The sequence below is a fragment of the Vespa crabro genome, chromosome 1 (genome assembly GCF_910589235.1).
Source record: "Vespa crabro chromosome 1, iyVesCrab1.2, whole genome shotgun sequence".
NCBI lineage: Eukaryota > Metazoa > Arthropoda > Insecta > Hymenoptera > Vespidae > Vespa > Vespa crabro.
In genome coordinates this window covers 22,485,167-22,505,057 of record NC_060955.1, presented here as the reverse complement: position 1 = coordinate 22,505,057, position 19,891 = coordinate 22,485,167, and the positions used below count along the sequence as shown (strand labels likewise).

The following is a 19,891-nucleotide window of genomic DNA, read 5'->3' as shown; positions in this document are numbered from 1 at the left end:
ATAATAATTATTATTTTTAATATTTTATTTTAAAATGAAAAAATTTATTTGTAAATAAAATTATTAAACTGTAGTAATTGATTATGAATAATTTCGACTTTTCGTGATGAGTTAAAATATATCCCATCATATATATATATAAAAAAAAAAAAAGTTAAGGCAAAAGATGAAACAGTTCTTAGCTCATTTAATCTCCGAAAGATCGACGATTAAAAATATTTCAAGTGATATAAGAGAGAGTCCAGGGGGATTGGGATAAGGTAAAGGGTAAAGGGAAAGAGGAAGATTGAATTGTGTTATACATTGAAAACTTTCGATTTGATCTATCTTCTATCGATAGTTAATCGTAAAAATTCTACATTCGAATATTTCCAATTGTATTTCTACCATTAATAATTCATATAAAGTGTTTTAATATAAAATAATATTTCACATAAAGATAAACTTTACAACGATCACGAATTTATCATGAATACTTTTCTCATGTGTTATATAATTAATAATTTCACATTTAATATATTGAATAAAGATCTTTATCTCGTTAGATTCGCAAAAATTAAAAAAGAGAAAGAAAAGAAAAAAAAAAAAAGAAAAAAGAAAAGATCTTCAAAGATCTTCTCTCGTTTCGATGTTTGACGAATAATTAATAATTCATATTTAACGTATAAAATAATAATAATAAATATTAAACGAGAGAAAAGAGAAAATATACCTTTATTTTTAATTATTAAATTTTTAAATCGATCAAATGAATTCTATTATTAGATCGGATAAAAGGTAGTAAGAAAAATACGTTAGTTCTTTTTGATTTTCTCTCTCTTTCTTTTTTTTCCTTTCTTTTTTTTTTCTTTTTTCTTTTCGATTCTAATCGACAATTAATAATTTCTATTAGATATATAAAATTATTGCGTATATATTTATACGTATAAAAAGATTAATTAAAAGGAAAAGGAGCAAAGAAAGGAGAAAAAGATGAAAAAAATGTGAGAGTAATAAGAGAGAAAGAAAGAAAGAAAGAAAGAAAGAAAGGAAATAAGAGAGAGTTTAGAGAGAAAGAGAGACGGAAAATTTCTCATATAAATACGCATCGTTCGTTCGGCAGCTGCGATCGTCTGAATGGACGTAACAGGAACATGTGTGATCCCTGGCTTCGCGAGGAGGTTTATGCAAGGAGAAGGAAAGACGAATATGCGCCTTCTTCGGCGCATATGTGCGCCGCACACGCCTGGCTCGTGCCAACGACGACGTTCGTTCGTTGATTCGATACGTTCGTACGTTCAAGATCGAGATATCTTGAAAATATACACGAGCCTGCCTCTTCTTCTTCTCTTATGCTTGCAGGAGAGAAAAAGAAGAGGGTGATGAAGGGAGTAGAGGCAGGTGGGGGTGGGGAATGGGATGATGGGTTAGGGTGAGGGGTAGAATGAGGCAGGGCAGACCTTTACGAAATCCTTACCTTCTCCTTCTCCTCCTCCTCCTCCTCTTCCTCCTCCTCCTCCTCCTCCTTTTCCTCCTTCTCTTCACGTACGTACTACTTCCGGGCGCGTGCCACCATTTAAGATCCTTTTCGATGTCCTTTCATGGGATTCTCAGCTGCAAGCCAAGCTCCTCGTCCCTCATCCCCCTCCACTCTTCTCCTCATCTTTCTTTTTCTTCTTTTTCTTCTTCTTATTTTTTTTTCCCTTTTCTTTTTTGCTTCTTGCTATTTTTTTTCTTTCTTCTTCTTCTTCTTCTTCTTTTCTTTTTCTTTTTTCTTTTTAATAGGATCTCTTGAGCAAGTCAACGAGACGTAATTTCACTTTTTTCCCTGATTATGAGCAAGATATATGATTTTAATAGAACAATGTAGATATGTTACATCAACGATTTTTAATATGTGTGTGTATGGGTGCGCGTAAATTTGATGTAACATGTGTATGTTGTTATGTGTATTACGCGGAACGCACGAATTTTTTATTTTTTAATTATCTAAAATTTATATATATATATATATATATATATATATTTATGTGGTATTTCACACATATACACCTACATCTATATATTATATATAAGAAAATTTTATATAATTAAAGAACGAAGAATTATATATATATATATATATATATATATATATAATATATATATATATATAATAATTATATATATATATATATATATATATATATATATATATACAATTTATGTATCATATATACAAATGATATATATATATATAAGATTTCATCGAATTATATATGACCCTCGTAAAGTTCAACGCGAAAAAAGGAAAAGGGGGTAGGGGTTGCGCGGTTTATATTTTTTTTATTTTTTTTTTTATTTTTCTTTACAATAATCGCGTCTCTAGGATCTCTACGTTGGAGATATCTTCAGGAAGGTTTCAGCTGGTGGTCGTTTCGAAAAATAGGGTGGATCGTTAGGGAGAGAAGAAGGGAGGTAGGGAGGGAAGGGATGGATAGGTGGAGACGATGACGACGACGACGACGACGACGACGACGACGACGATTTTTCAAGGGGCCTTAAACTGGCCCAGACACGATCTCTCTCTCTCTCTCTCTCTCTCTCTCTTTCTCTCCTGCATGCCGCCGTCTGCATCATTCACTCTTTCTCCTCTCTCCCCTCTCCTTCTCTCCTCCTGTAGAAGGCCTCCTGCTCGAGAACCAGACGTGCGATGAAGTTTTTTTTTTCTTTCTTCCTTTCTTTTTCCTTTTTTCTTTTTTTTTTTCTTTTTTCTTTTTTTGGAACGTCCCATAACATATTCGGACTTATACGTATTTCCGTGTTTAGACGACGACGAGACTTGCAGCTGGTCCATGAAGACCAGTCCATCGTCTCTCTCTCTCTCTCTTTTTCTCTCTCTTTCGGATGGAGATCTAACGAAGAGGGAGGGAGAGGGAAGGGAGTATGACAACCATGATGAATATAGGAAATATATACATTCCCTCGTGGAAAAATCGTTTCTCTCTTCTTTCTCTTCGATCCCTTCGTCGTCGAAGCAACCCCCTGAACTCCTAATACCTTCCCTTCTTCATACCACCCTCCACACACACACACACATACATACCCATCTCTTCCTCCCTAAATCAATCCTCCTCTTGTTACGATTCTCTCTCTCTCTCTCTCTCTCTCTCTCTCTCTCTCTCTCTCTCTCTCTCTCTCTCTCTCTCTCATTGCCCTATTATTAAAATCGAATATCGTTATAAACGTATTAATGTGTATTTAAAATAATAATAGGTTTTCTCGTTTATTATCTTCACGTGTTTCACGTGTGACAACGAAAATATCACAGTTGCGCATTGCGACACTTCTCGTGTTCGCTCGATCGCACTATCGCCTCCACCACCACCACCACCATCACCACCACCTTATTCTTCCTCCAATGTCTAATGTTAGCCTCTTATTTGCACTTGACTTTTTAGCAGCTTTTTTAACTAATCGTTATCGACTCTTTCAACTACCAACTAACGTTTCTAAACGCTTCTAATTATCATCCTTCAATAGCTTTCGCGTTGATGACCCTGAATTTATATTTAATCTTTCTAAAGAAATGTTTTTTTTCTTTTTCTTTTTCTTTTTTTTTTCTTTTTCTTTTTTTTCTTCTTTTTTTTTTCTTTTTTTACGTATTGATTTTACATACCTTTCAAATGGTTAAAATTTATGGAGACGTTAGAGTTTTGTTTTTCTTCTCTCTTTTTTTTTTTTCTCTCCTTCTTTTCATTTTTTCCTTATTTCCTCTTGCAAATTTATATCAACCTTCGTAATTACGCAACCCTGACGCAATTGTAATAAATTAATTATGATAAAAAAGAAGAAGAAGAAGAAGAAAAGAAATCGTGCATTTTAATGTAACTCATTAATGTCATTTTTTAAAAGATTGCAGATAACGTACTTATTCTTTAACGATTATTCTTTATTTTTTTTTTTTTTTTTTCTCTTTTTTTTCTTTTTTTTTCTTCTTTTTTTTTCTTCTTTTTTTTTTTTTGAACGATTTATTTTAACATCGATTCAACGTAAAGATATGAACATAATAAAGAAAAAAAGATAAGAGAAAATAAAATGCATACAATCGATAATGGTTGCGAGTCGGATATGTTTTTGTAGATTTAAAAAAAAAAAAGAAAAAAAAAAAGAAAATCGTTCTTGAGAAAAGAAAAGAGAAAAAAAAAAGGATAAAATTGTTCTTTTTAGAAATTGCGAGGGAAGAAATGAGTTGCGAGTTATGAGTACTGGTGTACTTGCTATAAATGTTCTTAGAAAGAGACAGAAAAAATAGAGAAAGAAAGAGAGAGAGAAGGGGTATTCGTTGGTAACGATAAGTAGGTGACACAGCAAGACACGAGAGAGAGAGAGAGAGAGAGAGAGAGAGAGAGAGAGAGAGAGAGAGAGAGAGAGAGAGAAAGATAGAGTGAGAGGGAGGGAGGGGGATAGAAAGAGACAATGCGGTCATCAGCCGGTAAGTTTAAGTACGGTCCACAGCCCACATGCAGTTCTCTCAATAATTGGCTATTTCCCTTTTCTCAACAGAGACGTTAAATGCCTCGTTCTTCTCGCCTCTCTTTCTCTATCTATCTGTCTGTATTCTCTTTCTCTCTCTCTCTCTCTCTCTCTCTCTCTCTCTCTCTCTCTCTCTCTCTCTCTCTCGAAAACCAACGAAAATGATCTAAAGCAACAGAAAGAGAAAAAGATAGAGAGGTCTCGCTTATCACCGAGGTCTCATCCTTTAAATTTAGGTTATTTTCTAATTGCAAGTCTTCATATATCTATCTTAACTTCCGTCTACGTTATAATCCAACTACTTCCTTCTTCCATCTTTCACGTTTATTTCTACATCTTCCTTTTCTTCATCCTCATCGTCATTAAAACGCAAATATATATATATAAATCTATTATAATATTCATACTTATCTATCTATGTTATCCATACAAATATTTCATGTTCTTTTTTTTCTTTTCTTTCTTTCTGTTCTCCTTTTTTTATTCTTTTTTTATTTTATTATTATTATTATTATTATTATTATTATTATTTTTCTTTTATTTTCAATTTTTTCTTCTTTAATAATAGAGACACACAAAGTTTTTCTCTAAAGCTAGCACACGTGAAAGTTCTTTCTTTCTCTCTCTCTCTTTCTCGGTCCTGTTCGTGTGTGTATGTGTCATGCGTGAATCTCCTCCTCCTTGGTGTTAACACAAGAGAAGAAGGCAGCCGCCCATTTTCTTTTTTTTTCCCTGACTACACAGAAAATACCACCACCAACATCACCAACCAGGCACACATTGCGTTATAAAGCTGTAGAAAAGTTTTGTAGAGGAGCACAAGCGTCGGACATACGTATAATGATCCTTTATATTCCTTCGAGGACCTACTCTCAGTCTGATATGGCACGGAGTTAAGTCAATAACGGCGCACGCTTTAGGGAATCCATAATTCGATAAACTTTACACAAACCGGCTTGTGCAAAGCTTACGAATAACTAGAAGGAGGCGGGGGAGAATTATCTAGGAGAATGCAAAAGGGACAGGCAACAACGGGACGGGACGGGACGCGGGGGTGTGATGGGGGACTGGGTACCCCGAGGGTGGTTAGAAGCAGATGGTTAGAAGGAAAGGAAGGAAGGAAGGAAGGATGCCACTGTGAAAACAGCTTTCTTTCATGGTAAATGTTTTCAATGCAAACAACAAAGCCCCCTAAGTGGGCACACAAAACCGTACCTTTGCCGTACGAGAAAGAGCATTCGCGCTTTTCCATATTATCTTATAAATATTTACAAGTCGTACGATTGTAAGAGAAGAACACGTTAAAACGTTTTCACCCACGTGATACGGTGGTAGTATGGATATTGATATCGATATCAAGAGAGGGAACAAGAGAGAAGAAGAATGAGAAAGAGCGCGTGTATGTATGTGTGTGTATACAAGAGAGAGATACAGATAGAAAGATTGTAAGAGAGAGAAAGCGTATAGGTGTGCGCGCGCGCGTGCGCAAGAAGTGGGATAAGAGGGACATACTCGAGGAACAGACTCGAGTTGGTGGCCCCTTGTTGGTGGGATAGATCGTGGAGACCTATGGCCGAGATAAAACACACTGTAAACGTGCGGCCTGTTGGATATTTGGTTACAGGGAGGCGGCGACACGTGCGCCGGAGTTCTGGGCCAGGTGGAACGGCTCGTGCTGTCGAGGAAACAGAAAAAGCTGCTACGACGGCAGCGGTAGTGGCAGCAGCAGCAGCAGCAGCAGCATCATCAACAGCAACGACGGCGACGACGGCGACGGCTGGTCCGACGACGACGACGACGACGACGACGATGGTGATGGCAACGGCGGCAACGGCGGCAACGACGACCACGACGACGACGACGATGATGACGACGATGACAACGACGACGACGACGACGACGACGACAACAACAACGATGACGACATTAGGAACGAAGGCAGGGGTGGTACCGGCTGGAGGCAACGGCACGATTGGAGGTACCCTTATGGCCAACGTGGGATGCCAGATGATAGGAGGAGAAAACGGGATAATCGAAGAAGTTAGTTCGCCGCTGGCGGATGAGGAACTCTGTTGTTGCGACAGCACCACCGTCGGCACCGGCAGTACCACTAGCAGCAGTAGTGGAAGTAGCAACAATAATAACAGCAACAACAATAACACTACTACCACCAGCACAGTCATCATGGATGACAACAACAATAATCATCGTTACCAACAATACTATAGGCATCATCCGCTTCTTCATCGTTCCTTTCCACAACAACAGGATCATCTTCGTTGTTGTCATCAACGTAGGAACATCGATGTCACGAAGCCGATGATGGATGAGAAAATGATCGAGGATTATAGTCATTTAGAAGAGAATGATTCTCAGGAATCGTTGTTATCCAATTCTCGTGAATTAGAGGAAACGTCGTCTTGGGACATAGCGGACCTACGTTACCTACATCGTCAACACCATTTACATTATAGCTATTGCCATCAGCTTGAACATCAACATCAACGTCATTATCTTAATCGTCAACACCATTGTCAACACCATCATCGTCCTCATCACCGACATCATCATCATCATCATCATCATTATCATCATCATCGTCATCGTCATCGTTATCAACGTCATCAAGAGTATCATCTACAGCACCAGGAACAACAACAACAACAACAGCAACCAAATCCACATCATCATCATCATCATCATTATCATCATCATCATCATCTCGACGATTTACAACAACGTCTTCGGAAGGAACGAAGGCGAGAAAATGTTGTCTCTCCTTCTTCCTCCTCCTCCTCTTCCTCCTCCTCCTCTTCTTCCTCCTCCTCCTCCTCCTCCTCCTCCTCCTCCTCCTCCTCGACGACGATGACGACGACGACAACAACGACGACGACAACGACGACAACGACGATGGCAACCACTATCATCACCGGCAACAGCACCAGCACCGGCACCACCTCTTCTTCTTCTTCCTCCTCCACCACATCGTCGTCGCCTATCATCCCTCTCGTTCGACCTGAAGATAGTAACACGTCCAGGAGTGTCACTGCCATGACGAGAGGATGCAGGATTCCACCATACCTCGCTACGTTACTCATCATCTCTTACACCCTATTCGGTATCACAGGTTAGTAAAGTAATGACATTAACCAATTTCATTTTTCTTTTTTATTTTCTTTTATTTGTGTGTATATATATTCTTTTTCTATATTCTTATATATATATATGTAATATTAAAAATATATATATATATATATATATATATTTTTTTTTATACTATATACGTACAACAGATCTACATCCAGCGACGTATATGATTAAGCGTAGTTATCAAAATTTCAATTAGAAATGAATTCGATGAAAATGTTGGAATAATTAAAAAAAAAAAAAGAAAAAAAAGAAAAAATAATAATAATTTGATCGTCCGGACGCGTGCAAGATTAAAAAGAAAGAAAGAAAGGATGGAAGAAAAAATCAACTCGAAACACCGTTCCTTTTCGCACGGTCACAAACTCTTTAATGATCACCCCGCAAGAACGAGACCCCCCTTTAGCTAATAACAATTTCTTGATGCACGCGACGAATTGAACGTTTACGCTTACGCGTCGTGAGTGGTGTTGCGTGTGACAGGTGACGCGCGTTGCTGCGCTGAACTGGGAGGTACCAAAAATGAAATGAGAGAGATAAAAATGAAAAGAAAAAAAGAAAAAAATACACGTACATTAAAAAGAAGAAAAAAAAAAAGGGACAAAAAAATTACCCAGGCACGCGTGCGATTGGAGATATTATTTCTTGTGTTTTTCCACTATCAAAAGAAAAAAAAAAAAGAGAGAGAGAAAGGGGAAGAAGTCAGAGCTCTTAATTTTCTACTTTCTTTTTTATTTTTAATTTTTTCTCTTAATCATCATTATCATCGTCAACATCATCATCATCATCATCATCATCGTTGTTGTTGTTGTTGTTGTTGTTGTTGTTGTTGTTGTTGTTGTTGTTGTTGTTGTTGTTATTATTATTATTATTATTATTATTATTATTATTATTATTATTATTATTATTATTATTATTATTATTATTATTATTATTATTATTATTACTCTTTTCTCTTCCTTTATTTCTTTTTTTTTTTTTTTCGTCGGGTCACGCACGCCAAACGGCAGATTGTAAAAATTGCAACAGGTGACAGATAGAGCCGTCGCGCGAAGCGTTCGATATATTTTAACTTTTGGGGGCAGATGCAGGGTGCAGCAGTTTTCTCTCTGCCGAGAACGCGCTGTTGTTGTTCTGTTGTACGAGGAAGGGGGAATTCACCTCTCTTACATCCCCACCTCAACCCATCCCATAACCACCCTATTCTATCCCACCACATCCCCCATCTCCAATTCTACCTTCTCTTCTTCCTCCTTCGTCTTTTTATATTACATGTACGCGCTTATGCGTGTGCGCGTCGTACGCACACGTAGAAATTTACGAGCACGTGTGCCGTATTTTATAAGATCAAGTAAAATGGTGGGAGAGAAAGAGAGATAGATGATATGATGATGATCACGAGAGCGAGAGAGATGGTAGATGGAAAGATGGAGATGATGGGGGCTTGAAAAATGAAAGAGAGAGATAGAAAAGGTATATTCAAGATATATTGAAGCTGCTGCGCTGTGGTCCATTGTACTCCCGATAAACCTGGAAGCCGTGAAAAGTTTGTAAAGGGCTCGTTCGACGAATCGACTCCCTAAGAGCACACGCCCCCTTCCTCCACCCTCCACTCCATCCTCCCTCCATCCTTCAATAATGGGATAAACGATATACGTCCATTAGTTCGCGTTAAGACTTAATCGCATCCGATGCACTGTTATAACTTTCATATATATATATATATATATATATATATATATATATATATATATATATATATATATGTCTATTTTCCTTTTTTTTATTTTTTTTTTTTTATTTATTTATTTGTTTGTTTGTTTGTTTGTTTGTTTGTTTCCTTCTTTCTTCGCGTACAATTAAAAAATTTTTATTTCGATATCCGTCATCCTGGGGATGATACGGGGAGGAAAAAAAAGAAGAAGAAAAGAAAAAAAAACAATTAGAAAAAGACAAAATTGTTTTTTATATTCTGATTAAACTTTTTTCTCTCCTTTTTATTCGTCGATCTTTTATACAAAAAGAAAAAAAAAATAAATAAATAAATCGAAAAAAGAGAGTAATACAAAATAGAAATTATTTGTTTGTCTTATTAATTAATTTTTATTTATTTAATTAATTCCTCTCTCTCTCTCTCTCTCTCTCTCTCTCTCTCTCTCTCTCTCTCTCTTTATATAAATGAATATAGGAAAGGAAAATATTTTATAAAAAATATATATTATTATTTATATCAATTTCTTTCTATTCTGTCTAATAATTGTTGTCTTTTTCCTTTTTCTTTTTTTTTTTTCGTATTGATTTGATTTGTTTCGTTTTGTTTTATTTTCTCTCACAACACCATATATTAAAAACAGATGCCTGTTCGTCGCGGTCAACGCCAAAGCCACGACCACCAACGCCGACACCTCGGCCAAATATCACATTCCACATGTATACGTGTCCTCCGGATTATGCGGAGTGGTACTGCCTGAATGGTGCCACGTGTTTTACCGTCAAAATCGTCGATTCCCTCCTCTACAATTGCTTGTAAGTATATCAATGATTTTTCTTTCCATTTTGTTTTCCTCTTTTTTTTTTTTTTTTTTTTTTTTTTTTTTTTTTTTTTTTTTTTTTTTTTTTTTTTTTTTTTTAATCGATCATTTCTCATTAAGTTAAAAAGAAACAGGGAAGATTCTCAAGTCAAATAACGAGACAAAAGCTTTTTCTGGATGATTTTTAAAAATTAAAAAACTCTCTCTCTCTCTCTCTCTCTCTCTCTTTCGAGAATCCTTTTAAGCATCCAACATTTTATCTTTGCAATTGTGAAAAAGAATTGGCCTAAAAAATTTAATTAATCATTAAAATCACCTAGAAACACATACGTATATATATTTCTTCTTATTGAAACTCATATATATAAAGAGAGAGAAAAAAAAAGAAGAAAAAATATGAAAAAAAAAAAAAAAAAAAAAAAAAAAAATAAAAACTTCATTTAATGTTATCAAGATTTATAAAGTATCATAAAAATCACGAGATGACGTCTTAGGAAATATCAATCTCTCGTGAACTTAATAGTGTGTGTGCGTGTGTATATATATATATATATATAAAATGTTGTTTGAAAAAAATATATATAAAAAAGAAAATATATATGTAGATATATTTCATGTAACTTCCGATTTCACATAATCCGTGCGTCATCTCGATCGAAGTACCAAACGACCCTGGCCACGATCGACTAGTTTTCCCGTTATAGAGAGCACGAACTATACTATTATACTATTATCCATTAAAAGAGTTCGTAGAGAGAGAGAGAGAGAGAGAGAGAGAGAGAGAGAGAGAGAGAGAGAGAGAGAGAGAGAGAAATATAGTGTTTAACACAGTATCGCATTTACCATAAGACGTATTAGCCGGAGCCCTCATTTTCTATGTGGGGCCACGTTTTACAAATCTTAATCTCATCCAACAAAAATGTAAAAAAACAACGTTATATTTACTGAAATAAAAAAAACAAAATTAAAAGAAAAATTAATAAAGAAATAAATAAATAAATGCAAAAGAAAAAAGAGAAAAAAAATGCGCAAGAATTCGATTACCTAAAATAGAAACGCACTTGTTCTTTTATGGCCTCTCTTTCTCTCTCGTAACGATGTCATTGCACCTAGGTCCTCCAAAACTATAAATGCTATCATGAGTGTGTATGTATCTATGCTATGTATGTATGTATATGTATGTATGTATGTACGTACATATGTCTAGAATCGATCGATGTGATCTATAAAGTAGTGATAAACGCATTCGTTCGATTGCGTCAGTAAGTACCTAGTTCGGGATCTATTGCGACATGAGACTCGACATATATAGAGAGAAAGAGAGAGACACAGACAGAGAGAGAGAGAGAAAGAGAGAAGAAAAAGAAATAAAAAAATAAAAGGATAAAAAGAAAAAGGAGGAAAGGAAAAAAATAGCAAAACGCGCGGAGGCAAGTAGGCAAGTTTAAGTAGGTGTACCATATAACTAGTACTTCGTATATGTGATTATATATATATATATCTAACTGCTACATATGTGTATAGTATGTGTTTGTATGTGTATATATATATATATATATACATATATACATATGAATATAGTTCTTTCAAAGCAAAATGAAAAATACATAGAGAGACATAGGAATAGACTCGAATTAACTTATTTGTTTCCTCTGAATCACACAAGTAAAGGCTACGCCAATGAAGGAAAAGAGAAAGAGAGAGATAGAGATAGAGAGAGAGAGATCAGAACTCGGTCGACAAAGCAAACACCGTGGGAAATAAAAAGTTCCCTCCCTCCCTCCCTCCCTCTCTCTCTCCCTCTCTCTCTCTCTCTCTCTCTCTCTCTCTCTCTCTCCTCTTCGGTGAACAAAATACCGTACGAAAACTTTATTCCGTTTCTTTTTGATATATGTATATATATATATATATATAAATCGAAATTTAAATTACATATACATCCACATATACACACATAATCCATCTTAAAATTTACAACATTATATTATTTTGAATTAAATTTTGTATGTGTGTGTATTTTTATTTTATAATTTAAAATCTCTCAAATTCAATATATTGAATTTAAATTCTCGATAGGAACAAAAAAATGTCTCGATTCGAATTTGCGTTTTACGAATGAGGAAGAAGAAGACCTCTTCTGTTCCTTTTCTCCGAATTCAAAACGAGAAAAAAGAAAAAAGTCAGAAAAGTATATATATTTATATATATATATATATATGTATATATGTGATGGAACAGAACATAGTGATGAGAAGGTGAAGGTATGGGTAAGGGTAAAAAGGGAGGAGATGCAGAAAAATGTACAAGGAAAAATGTTTTTATTTCGAAGATTTTCTCTCTCTCTGTCATTCTTGGTAGTGGCATGAACAGAGTCTCTCGAACTGTGGGTATAACAATTTTGTACTTGTTAGCCGTGCGCGCGTGTGTGTATGTGTGTGTGTGTGTGTGTGTGTGTGTGTGTGAGAGAGAGAGAGAGAGAGAGAGAGAGAGAGAGAGAGAGAGAGAGAAAGATATTCGTCGGTGTCTCTTTTTGAAAATTCTATGAGACGACAGAGACTATTGTTATTAACGTAGTAACAATAATAGTAGCAGTAGTAGCAGCAGTAGTAATAGTAATAGGGATGGTATATAGAGAGACCCTGATTGTACGAGAAGAGAGAAAAAAGTTAAAGAGAGTGAGAGAGTGAGAGAGTGAGAAAAAGAGACCGCGAAACCTCTCTAATCCTTGCTGCCTTCTCGTTGGCACGAAACTCCAAAAATTCCTTCGGGAGTAGAGTAGTCTCTGCGTGTCTAATGTGTCCACGTAAATCCGTACGATCTTTTCTCTATCTCTCTATGTGTATCTCTCTCTCTCTCTCTCTCTCTCTGTCTTTCTCTCTGTTACTCAGTCGGTTACTCACGTTTTAACCTTCTCCCCTTTTCGACACTTACCACCCTGACGTGTTAAACGTGTCGAAAGAAAATCGAAGGAAACACACGGATCGCACGGATTCTTGGCGGGATACTCGGATACGAAATATTTTTTCGGTGACATCAATGCTCGCCAAAGAAAGATTCTTACACTTTGCCTTTCTTCTCTTTTCTTCTTTTTTATTTTTCTTTTTTCTTTCCTTTTTTCTTTTTTTTTTGTATTTTTTCTTCTTCTTTTTTATTTTTTTCTTTTTTTTACTTCGACCAACAGTACATCTCCCATTTTTTCTCTCTCTCTCTCTCTCTTTCTCTCCCTTTCTCTGTCTGTCCGTCTCTCTATATTTTCTCTCTCTCTCTCTCTCTCTCTCTCTCTTTTCTGTCCGTCTGCCTATTTTTTTCTCTCTTTCTCTTTCCTTTTAATCAGTCTGTCTGTCTGTCCGTCCGTCCGTCTATTTTTCTTTTCATTATTCTTTTTGTTTTTATCTTACTATTTGTCTGTCTATCTCTATCTATCTATCTCTGTCTCTTTTTCTGTCTGTCCGTCTGTCTGACTGTCTTTTTATCATTCTCTCTCTCTCTCTCTTTTTCTTTTTTATTTCACTCTTTTTCTGTCTATCTCTATCTGTCTTTCTTTTTCTGTCTACCTCTTTCTCTCTCTCTCTCTCTCTCTTTCTTTCTTTCTCTTTTTTTTCGTTATCTCTTTCCCTCTTTGTTCTTGCCGCTCTACTTGAGGAATACAGTCTCTGCGAAGGCGATCGAGCGTCGAAATCTGATCGAGGAAGTGAAGGAACCCGGAATAGCGAACGGACATGAACTCTCTCTCTCTCTCTCTCTCTCTCTCTCTCTCTCTCTCTCTCATTCTGTACTTAACTCTGTTAATTATTCGCGAAACGCCCCAAGGAGGAAACGAAGGTTAAATTAAATTAAAATAAAAAGAAAAAAAGAAAAGGAAAAAGACAAAATAAAATAAAATAAAAAGGAAGAAAAGAGAAAAGAAGAAGAAGAAAGATACTCTTGCTCGTTAAAATCCACCTATTGTGAGAATCCTTTTAATTAACCGCCTTTAATTACCCTCGTCTGGGTTTTTATTATTTTTTTTTTCTTGTCTTTTTTCTTTTTTTCCTTTTTTTCCGTAAACCGATATTACAAATAAGCGGCGCTTACTGTTGTTCTTTACAATTCGTATAAGTATTCAGTGTTGTTAATTAAATGAAGACTTTCAGGAGAGATTAATTTTATCTCTCTCTCTCTCTCTCTCTCTCTCTCTCTCTCTCTCTCTCTCTCTCTCTCTCTCTCTCTCTCTCTCTCTCTCTCTCTCTCTCTCTCTCTCTCTTTCTCTCAATTTTATACTTGATGAGAAAAACAATGATATTTAACGGGTTCCTCTCATCTTTCTATTATATTTTATCGAGAAACATATACCGTTAATATTTCATACATACTTTCCTCTCATTCGTTCATACGAATTCATTTTAATTCATTTATTCGTTACTTGTTTTTCTTAAATTGTTTTTTTTTTCTTTTGTTTTATAGATGCGCTAATGGCTATATCGGACAGAGATGCGAGTTCAAAGACTTGGATGGTTCCTATTTACGTAAGTAAATTATTTTATTTTCTCCCTTTCTCTCACACACAGACACTTAACAGATCTTAATCATTAAAAACTATCATCAAATATTATCGTCTTGAGTTAAAGTTTATGACAAAGTACTGCTATGAGAACTGATCTATCTCTCTCTATTATGATATTGTCTGAATAAAAATTCTCATGAGATTACAATTAATTAATTTATTTAAATAAACTTAAGACGAAAAATTTTCATGATCAAACAATAAAAAAAAAATCACCCCGCATAATGACAATCACCTTTATAAGAGTTATAATATAAATATGTATGTGTATATATATATATATATATATATATATATATATATATACAATCCTAAAAAAAAATAGGATCAATTATAACATCATCAGTCTAGTTATATAGGGTGAGTTTCGAAAGTTCTTATGAGTTTCTAGTTTGACGATCTAAAAAATAAAAAATAAAAAGTAAAAGAAAGAGAGAGAGAAAAGATCAAAGAAAAAAAGAAAAAGAAATTATCGTCTAAAAGAACTCACGAGAATAATAGAGTAATCGATTTTTTTTAAAACATCCTTAAGAACTCTCTGTTCTTCACGTTTGTCGCCATTTTTCTCTCCCCGATCATTATTTCTTTATTGAAGAAAAAAATTCACCGAAAAGAAAAAAAAGGAAAAAAAAACAAAAGAAAGAAGAAAACAAAAGAGCAACAAAATTTGCATGGATTAAAATTGATACAAAAAAAAAAAAAAAAGAAATAAAAAAAATAATAATAAACAAATAAAATAATTAAACAAAAGAAAACAAACAAAATTATTGATAAATTGCAGCTTCTCGTCAACGGGTAATGTTGGAGACCGCAAGTATTGCCGGTGGTGCGACGATAGCAGTGTTTCTCGTCGTTATCATTTGCATAGCAGCTTATATACATTGTAAAAGAAAACAAAAGGAATTGCGAACAAGGTAAGATATACATAGTAAGGTAATAGTAATTAATAATAGTAGTCGTAGTAGTAGTAGTAGTAGTAGTAGTAGTAGTAGTAGTAGTAGTAGAATAGTTAATAGTTAATAGTAATAATGGTAGTAGTAGTAGTTGTTGTTATTGTTGTTGTTATTGTTATTGATTGTTGTTTATGATTGTTGTCATTGTTTGAAAAATCTTGAAGAGGTATTTATACATCTATCCAATCTTTGTCGAAGCACATCGCCGTAAATCCTTTAACGTTTCTCGTTATTTCTTTCTATGCCACCAGCAGTAACTGCTTCGACACGGTGGATGGACCCGGTCGAGATCCGGAGCTGAGGCCGTTTAGCAACCGCAGCCGCTCCCTTATGATCTACATGGCCAAGAATCCTCCCAACAGCTCGGTAAACATTACAAATTTCATTTAATTACCCTTCAATATCATCTTTCAATACAAATTTATATAGCATTTTTTAACGTTCACTATTTTTTCTTTTCTATTTTGTTTTTTTTTTTTTTTTTTTTTTTTCTACAAAAAAAAACAATGTATACACCATTTATATTAATAAATTATTATATTATTGCCATTATATTTTCTAAATCGAATTTGTAGTGATATTAATTATATTTCATTTGAAAAGAAAAAAAGAGAAAGGAAGATAAAGAAGGATTTATTATTATAATTTTATTAAAATATATTGTAAAATTCAAAACTTCTTTTTTTTTTCTTTTTTTTTTTTTTTTTAAATACTAGAAGAATATTATTATTTTATATCGAACAAAATCCGATGTTTTACGATTAATTGAAATTAATAAATGTTTATATATATTATTATTTTTTTTTCTTTTTGTATAAATAATTTGCGTGTAACTTTGATTGATCTAACAATATTAAGAAATATTACAAACAAACGAAAAAGAAAGAAATATTTTTAAATCTAAAAATGTATATACAAATGAGTGTCGTCGTTCTTCTATCTGATCTTAATAATACATATTAATTAAATGCCTTTGTAAAGGTATAATAAATAATTAAATGAATATAAATAAATATATAAATAAAAAATTTGTTTAGGCAACAATAGAGCAAACAAGAATGCCAGGATGGAACCGAGTAGAAACAATGGAATCTATGAGAATGGCATCTATAAGCGAGAGCAAACGTTCGAGCCAATAGCCAAGATCAAACTCGTGTCGGCAAAAGAAGAAGATCTACGATGATAAATCGTGGAAGATCAATTATTGCCGATACGTCGATCGCCAACAGAAATATCTATCTTCCGACATTATTATCAATCGTTGTTGTTGTTGTCGCCGTCCGAACTACGAAGCTCGACGAAAGCGAATAATAGAATCGTCCAAAAAAAAATCATCATCGTCATCATCATCATTATCATCGTTATCGTTATCATCATTATCGTCGTCATCATCATCATCATCATCATCATCATCATCATCGTCATCGTCCAAGCTTGCTAATTTTTCTAGAATTACATCTGTACTTGTACGTTTTGCATCGTTCCTTTCATTTCACGAAGATATACGGCCCTGAAATGATCGAAATATTTAACACAATGCCGAAGAACAAAAACATTTTTTCCTTAATATACCATGTGAAATACGTTCGAACAAAGGATAGGAAGGAAAAAAAAATTATATATATATATATATATACACACACACATATACATATATATATATATTTATATATATATATATATATGAAAAAAAAAATAATAGAAAACAAAGAGAGGAAGAGAAAAGAGTATTTCTTTCATTAAAAAGATATACTTGATAATATTTGTTCCAACGTATTTCTAATATTTATATTTTCGTGAAACGGCTAGGCTGAATATGGTGCTAAACTACGTGAACATGACTTCTTCACGATCGCTTGCTTTTTTTTTCTTGATCTTCTTTTTTCTTTTTATTTTTTTTATGTTTTTTTTTTATTTTTTATTTTTTTTTCTTTTTTTTGGTTCTTTTCTCTTGCTTGGGTTTATTCTACTACTTTTCTTCTTTTTCTGTTTCCTTTAATTTTTATTTTTTCTTTCTTTTTTCTTTTTTTTCCCCCCAAGACTTCTATATAGAAAAAAAAAACAAAAGAATAGTTGTTCCCTCTATATTGTTCTCTCCCTATTTTCGAATTTAACAAGATACTGATTTAATAATGATCACATTTTCTTGTTGATATAACTAATATATATAGATATAGATTACACACATACGCACACGTACACGTTGTTGATTAAATTATTTGGAATAATTTCTCATTTTACTCAAACAAATTTAATATATAATACAAAATATAAGCGCAGGACATGCACGTTTGTTGTTTGTTGTTATTGTTATTAGAACATTAACGACGAAAATCTTGTAAATCTGTCGATATATATATTTTTTTTTTTTTTCTCTCAGAAAAAAATATTTTCAGTTTCCGATCCTTAAGGGAGGAATTAATATCTATCTATAAATAAATAAAATCTTTGACGAACTTTCATGAACATTCATAGTTCACAGAAATTATTCTATTTTTCTATGGGTCTATTATATAGCCCTAAAGTTATATATTCTTAAAGATATTCCTAGATTTTCTTATAAAAAAAATTACACTCATTTTCGAAACATTTTTTATTTTATTTTTTCTTTTTTCTTTTTTTTTTTTCTTTTCTTTTCTTTTCTTTTCTTTTGCTGATCAGTAAAACTAATACGTTCGGCTTGTTGAATTAACAATCCTTAATTCTAAAAGTCCAAAGGATCTCGAAAAAGAAGAATATGATTATTAAAATCTATCGGTAACTTTTGGTCCACCTTAAAGTACATTGATTAATACCGTATTATTTAGTTCTGCGCTTCAAAAAAAAAAAAAAAAAAAAAAAAAGAAAAATTAGATTTCAGTAGAAGAGAAAAAAAAAGTACTTTGTTTAGCATGTAAATGTAAACCATACTAAATACTTGGTTTAGCATTCATTTTCCTTCTCCTTTTTTTGTTTCTTTTTTTCTTTTTTTTTGTATTTTTCCTTTTCTCTCTCTCTCTCTCTCACTCTTTCCCATCTCCACACTTCTGATCTTTTGTTCTGTTTTTTTTTTTTTTTTTATTATTATTTTTTTCTTTTTTCTTTTATTTTTTTTTTTTGTATTCATTTTCTTAGCGACGTGAGGATGTGGTCACGAAAAAAGGACCATTGAGATGATGTAAATAGTAAATTATACTTTCTAAGGATTTTGCCTACGCACCGTCCACGATACATATATAAATACATATATGTGAGTATGTGTGTGTGTGTGTGTGTGTGTGTGTGTAGCGAGCGCTCGCACGCGTGTGCGCGTGCATGTGTGTGTGTGTGTGTGTGTATATGCATATAATTTAAAAGAAAAGAAGAAAAAGGTGAAAAGGACTGAAGTAGTAACGAAGCCTTTCGTCGATAGTTTTGATTTATCCGCGTCAAAAAAAAAAAAAAAGAAAAAAAAGAAAAAAAAAAAGAAAAAAACATAGAAAAAAAAGCAAAAAAAAAAGGAAAAAAAAAGAAAAGAGAAGATAAGGAAAAAAAAAAAGAGCCGTTTAATATCCAAAATAATTAATTCACATATATACACATGCATATTTACATATTACACATTGGTAGGAAAAGTGTGGGGCCCCAAAAAGTTCCTAGGTTGGGCCAAAAAAAGTGTTCCCAGAGGTGACTTTAATAAATCGATATTTGCTCCTTTTTCAGAGACACCTTTTTCTCCTGGAGGCTATTTTTTTTTTTTTTTTATATCTGTTTTTCTTTCTTTCTTTTTTATTTCCTTTTTTTCTTTTTCTTTCGTAAAAAAAATGAGGGAAAAATATTATAAAAATCACAAGCTATCTAGAAGGGAACTTGTTCTTCGCGTCTAATCTGACAATAATAACGATAAAAAAAATAGAGCCTTCGAAAGGAGTAGTAATTGATTGTAAAAAAAAAAAAAAAAAAAAAGAAAAAGAGAGAGAGAGAAAGAAAAGAAAAGAAAAAATAATCACATCGAGGAATACTTTTGGTCCCCCGTCCCCTTCCTTCTCCCTATATATATATATATATATATATATATATATATATAAAAGGAAAAAAAAAACAATCAAACAAATTATGAAACAATTTATACGTATAAAAATATCTTCTTTTTTTTTTCTAGATACCTCAATGCAATGTTTCTCTCTAAAAACATCTTGAAAATGAAACGATCAGTCTTTTTTGTTTTTTTTTTTTTTTTTTTTTTTATTTTTGGCACGTTATTA

At 33.5% G+C, this 19,891-nt stretch overlaps 1 protein-coding gene across 2 annotated transcripts in view; it reads left to right on the top strand.

Annotated features, from left to right (window-relative positions):
* Positions 1-19,891, top strand: part of LOC124423810 (probable serine/threonine-protein kinase DDB_G0282963) — a 46,139-nt gene extending 26,248 nt beyond the window's left edge. The window contains exons 2-7 of one of the 2 annotated variants that reach the window (XM_046962032.1): positions 6,119-7,621; positions 9,996-10,167; positions 14,616-14,677; positions 15,497-15,629; positions 15,923-16,034; positions 16,706-19,891. In XM_046962032.1, coding sequence (XP_046817988.1) covers positions 6,119-7,621; positions 9,996-10,167; positions 14,616-14,677; positions 15,497-15,629; positions 15,923-16,034; positions 16,706-16,807 — 2,084 coding nt within the window. In that variant the 3' untranslated portion in view covers positions 16,808-19,891. Of the gene's footprint in view, positions 1-6,118; positions 7,622-9,995; positions 10,168-14,615; positions 14,678-15,496; positions 15,630-15,919; positions 16,035-16,705 lie in introns of both variants that reach the window. The other variant, XM_046962023.1, reaches the window with a different exon arrangement.